Source organism: Myotis brandtii, unplaced genomic scaffold, assembly GCF_000412655.1.
Source record: "Myotis brandtii unplaced genomic scaffold, ASM41265v1 scaffold460, whole genome shotgun sequence".
NCBI lineage: Eukaryota > Metazoa > Chordata > Mammalia > Chiroptera > Vespertilionidae > Myotis > Myotis brandtii.
This window is the reverse complement of record NW_005367588.1, coordinates 125804-130790: the sequence shown is the minus strand read 5'-3', so window position 1 is coordinate 130790 and position 4987 is coordinate 125804. Positions and strand designations below refer to the sequence as shown.

Below are 4987 nucleotides of genomic sequence, written 5' to 3'. Positions count from 1 at the left end.
CCCCCCGGCCGGCAGGGAGGCGACAGGGCGCTCTGGCCGTGCTCTCCCACCGATTCCTGTGTGCAGCCCAGGGGCAGCGGTTTCCCGAAAGCCCTCGCGCCTCTCCCCACGGCATCCCGGGCTCGGCCTGCCTCCCAGTTGGCGCGTCTCCCCAGGAAAGTACCCGGGCCCTGCCAGACCCTCTGATCTCGGGGAATGGCCGCCAGGAGCAGAGCGGTGGGAGGTGGTCAGCCAGGAGCCGAAACCAGACTCACAGAGGAAAACAGGAAAAGCCCGAGAAACAGCTTGCGTGTGACACCCACACTGTCCTGCGTCACTTTCTCGGTCGCCCTGAGCCCGGGCCACGTGTTTGCTCAGTGGGCACTGCAGACCCACCCTTGCGAGGACTCCACCAGCCGGCTTGACCTCAGCGCGGCCGGTGGCCCACCCTCTCCCAGTGGGTCTACAGATGCCACGCTTGGCGAGTGAGCCGGTAGCTAATGTGATGTGTGCAGGCCAGTGACCAGCAGAACCCTGGACCGGACACGTTCTGGTCTCCCGTCAGCACAGCACCTGGAGGGTCTCCAGGCTGAGCAGGGTCTGAAGGGGCCCCGTTCTGGGCAGCGCAGCCGAGGGAAGGCCTGCCTGCCGCCTCCACGCTACTCACCATGTACGAAGGGAAGATGAGGACCCGCTTGTGCTTCCCACAAGGCCACTGGGGGTCGTCCAGGAGGTTCGGGTCGTAGTCCACAAAGTCTCCCAGGTCGCTGCCTAAGGGCCGCAGGCAGAGGGACAGTCAGGGCCAGGCCTCCGGGCAGCGCAGAGGTGAACGCCCGTGCGGGGGACTGAGGGCTGGTCAGGGCACCAGCTCGGTCGCCTGCCTGCCTGACATGTAGTCACGGTCTCTGCAGCCAAGGAGGCGTGTCCTCTCCGACAGGGGCACCAGATTCTTCACATGACGATGACGTGTGAATCTCCCTGACCCGAGAGCACAGGACCCCGGAGCATGAACAGCACAGGGACACTCGGATCAGAACACGTGGCGCCGAAAGGCTCGTTTCTAACCCTGCAGGTCATTGGCAGCTGGGCCCCGTGAGAAGCACGTTTTGGGGTGAACCCTCCTGGGCAGACTACTGTGCCCACATAAACACGGATCAAAGCAGGCCCATGCACTTGGGGACCAGCGTGGCGGGAGCACGGACAGTGTTTCCGACTCAGCACCTGGACAGGCTGAGCCCTCCGATCGCCTGGGATCTCCGAGCAGAGGCACTGCTCACCGAGAGCTCCCGTCAGCCCCAGAGGGCCGCTCAGGCCGAGCAGGAAGCACCCAGCCTCCTTCCGCAGCCCATCCGCTCCCACGAGGAGAACCACAAGGGGTGTTCTCACACCGGATCCTGGGCTTCTGGCCCAATTATTTGAAGAAAAGCCCAACTTGAGCACTGAAAAGTGTAGGCAAGAAGCAGGTAACAGGGAGGTAACTGAGGCGCAGAGAGGTGGCGAGAAGCCGGATCCTGCCCAGCCCCCTCTGCACGAGGCGTGGGGTTTCCCCGGGGGCGCTCAGGGGCTGGGCGGAGGCATCTCATTGGAGAGGCCACCCTCTGGCCGGTTGTGAGGCTGAAACCCTCTCGCCCAATCACGTCGCCTGTGGGATGAGCTCACACTCAGGGACCCGGCCCTCCCGTCTGCACAGAGGAGACCCACCCACACTGTACCCCAGACGCCTCCTGCCGCAGCCCCCAGACCTGTGTCCAGGCTCCCCTGGGTGCTGCTGGCCCGCCCTATGGAGAGGCTGCGGTGGCTCAGGGTGCGGAAGTGGGAGAAGGAGGAGGTGGAGTCGATGGTGCCCCTCCGGGCTCCCAAGGCGTTTGTGGGCCACAGGAACTGGGTGTACGACACCGTCTGGAAGGAAGACAAAGGGCAGGTGAGGGACATCCCCGGGCAGCGTGAGGCTGCGCCCGACCCAGCGACGCTGCACGTCTCCCACTGCGACTGACATCAGGGACCTGGAAGGTGACTTCTATTCCGGCCAAATCTGTGCCAGAACCGCTGCCTGTGGCTGTCCCTGACCCCCCTGGTGAGAACGCTCAGGTGACGCGGCCGATGTGTGTTTGATAACAACGTGTTGTCCTAGACCAGTGATGGCGAACCTTTTGAGCTCGGCGTGCCAGCATTTTGGAAAACCCTAACTTAACTCTGGTGCCGGGTCGCATATAGAAATTTTTTGATATTTGCAACCATCGTAACACAAAGATTTATATTTTTGATATTTATTTTATATATTTAAATGCCATTTAACAAAGAAAAATCAACCAAAAAAATGAGTTCGCGTGTCATAGGTTCGCCATCACTGTCCTAGACGCTGTGGGATGGTGTGGCTGCGTGAGGCACAGACTGGCACTACTTTCCATGAACCAGCACCCGCAGCGTTCCAGGCCCCGACGGCTGGAGTCCCTGACGAGGGACGTGACCCCGTGCCCTGCGGCAGATCCATCCACGGGGCTCACCTCCGCTCTGTCCCTCCCCGCAACCCCCCCCCCCCCCCAATTCCTGGGTGGACACTCAGCCTTCAGAAGAGAAAGCAGCACATGTATCTTTCTCTCCACCGGCCTGGGGACCACGGCTCAGGCCCTGGGGGAGCTGTGCCGGGGGGTCCTGTGCATGCAAACGACTGGGACGGTCTCCCCAAGGACACCCTGCACGGTCTCCCCCAACAGGCTTTGGGGGCTCATGAAAGACTGGATTCACCCTTCACACCCTAGAGGTCACCCCGCAGCCTGGTGAGTTGCGTGTGGAAGAGGCGTGGCAGCCCTGGTGCCTGGGGTCTCCGTCGGAGGCCGACACCCCCGTCTAGTCGTGGGGAGGCGGCTTGCGGGCACCATCCGTTACTGCTGTTCACACTACCCACATCCCTGCACCCCAGAGCATGCATGTGGACATGTGTGCACATGCAGGCAGGGAAACCTTGTGTTGCTATGTAATCGCGGCCTCGATGGACTTCGCCTGCCCGCTGGGAGCCCAGGAAGGTGCCCCCCACCCCTCGACCAAGGTGCGTAGCCTGCCCCCTCTTCTGCTTCCTGACCCTGTGGCTTGGGCACAGACTCGCCAACGGGAGCCGGGCAGCCTTACCTTCCCGTCAGCGCCCAGCTCCACGCCTTCCAGGCCAACGACCTCTTTCAGGCTCACGGCACCTGCTGACTGTCTCCCTCCGTCCGACTTCAAGTCCCTGGAGGACAAGCCAGAGAGGAAAGCTGCTGTTTGCACCCAAAAGAGGTGCTGTGATGCTCACTACGCGAGGCGCCAGTCATGCTGACGAATGGGACCGAGCAGGCCTCCCCTCGCCCCTCCGCCGGGCCGGGTCAGCGGCTCAAGGGCAGCCCCCCCACGCCCCCCTCTCTGACATGAAGGACGCGCAGCTGACGAGGGCCTGAGGGAGAAAGGCGGGTGCAGAGTGTGGATCCCCGGCCTCCCTCCACTCAGCAAGTCCCTCCTCTCTGAGACGGTCATGGCACAGGGACTACACTCTGCTGGGCTCTCGCTGCTGGCTTCTTCTTAAATCTGGGGAGACCCCTCTCGACCCCCCCTTTATTAGAGAGGAGAAAGAATTTCTCATCCTGGACAGCTCTCAGGCTTACTGCTGGCCATGAGAGAACCAGCGCCACAAGAGTCACCCTCCTACCTTGCCAGGCCACCTGGAACACGAGTATCTTCCTATAAAACAATGTCCAGTGTGAACAGCAAGCAGTCATAGCACACTTCACACCTGACACAGACTTTCACACACCATCCCTTTCATCCTTTTTAAAAAAATATATAATTTTACTGATTTGAGAGAGGAAGGAAGAGGGGGAGATAGAAACATCAGTGATGAGAGAGGATCATGGATCAGCTGCCTCTGCTGCCCCCTAATGGGGATCGAGCCCGCACTAGGCATGTGCACTGACCGGGAATCAAACCATGACCTCCTGGTTCATATATCAACGCTCAACCACTGAGCCGCGCCCGCAGGCCCCTTCATTCTTGATGCTGCCCTTATCAGACTGTTGTTGCTATTACTGTCCCATTTTACAGATGAGAAAAACGAGGCCCAGAGTAGGCAGATGGCTGGCCACGTCCCCTCTCCTTACAGTAGTTCTCACTAAGCTGTGTGTTTGAATCACCGGGGATTTCTGACAAACTCCTGCGGTCTGGCTCCCACCCCAGCCATGCTGATTCTGTTGTCATGGGTGCAACCTGGGTGCAGGAGTTCTGAACGCTCCAGGGGTCTAAATTGCAGCCATATCCAGGAAGGACCGCCTTCCAGCTGCTGCCTCTGTGTGCCGGAGAGGCACCGTGCTCAGGGCTGTCTCCTGTAAGAACGGGGGCTGTTTCGCAAGAACGAACAGGTTTAAAATGATAAAGGAATCGATGGGAAAGCGAGGTGCCCTGGAGCCAGGTGAGTGGGGGGAGGAGAGACGAGTGCCCGCCCCCCATGGAGGAACCCAGGACCCTCTGATGTGCTGAGCAGTCCTCCTCGCCTGTGGGCTCCCATGATGGACTGGCTCCCGCATCTTATGATGCGGAGTGAGGTCAGCAACAGCTTCCAAAGACCCACCTCGACCTGCTCCCAGGACTGCTTTCTGCAGCCACATGGAGGCCAGTTCTGCCAGCCCAGAGCGTCTGGGCCCCTTTGGAACTGACACTAAAGTCTTCGCACTTCACACGCAAACTCTGGTCAGTGCACCCCCCGCCCCATTGACCGGATGTGACTGTCCGTGACTTCAGACTCCTCCACGGACAGTCAGAGAACTGTGAGGTCACTCAGAGGTGCAGCTCGTCCATCACGAGCTCCACGGCGTCCTGAGCCACAGAAGTGCTCTCAGGAGAGATCGAGCTCCCCGGGGGAGGGGGCGGCCCCGCCGGGACCACACTCCCTGAGGGCTCCGAGGTCCAGGCTTCCCCACTTCATGGAGGTGCCGTGCCCACAGGAAGCTCACAACCCAGCAGCTGGCCTCCAACCCCCCCCCCCCCC

At 60.9% G+C, this 4987-nt stretch overlaps 1 protein-coding gene across 1 annotated transcript in view; it reads right to left on the bottom strand.

The window, feature by feature from the left end:
* CABLES1 (Cdk5 and Abl enzyme substrate 1) overlaps positions 1–4987 on the bottom strand; it is a 70930-nt gene that overhangs the window by 9391 nt on the left and 56552 nt on the right. The window contains exons 5-7 of the mRNA XM_005875404.2: positions 3106–3202; positions 1722–1878; positions 647–750 (exon numbers count right to left, since the gene is read on the bottom strand). Of these exons, the coding sequence (XP_005875466.2) occupies positions 647–750; positions 1722–1878; positions 3106–3202 (358 nt within the window). The remainder of the gene's footprint in view (positions 1–646; positions 751–1721; positions 1879–3105; positions 3203–4987) is intronic.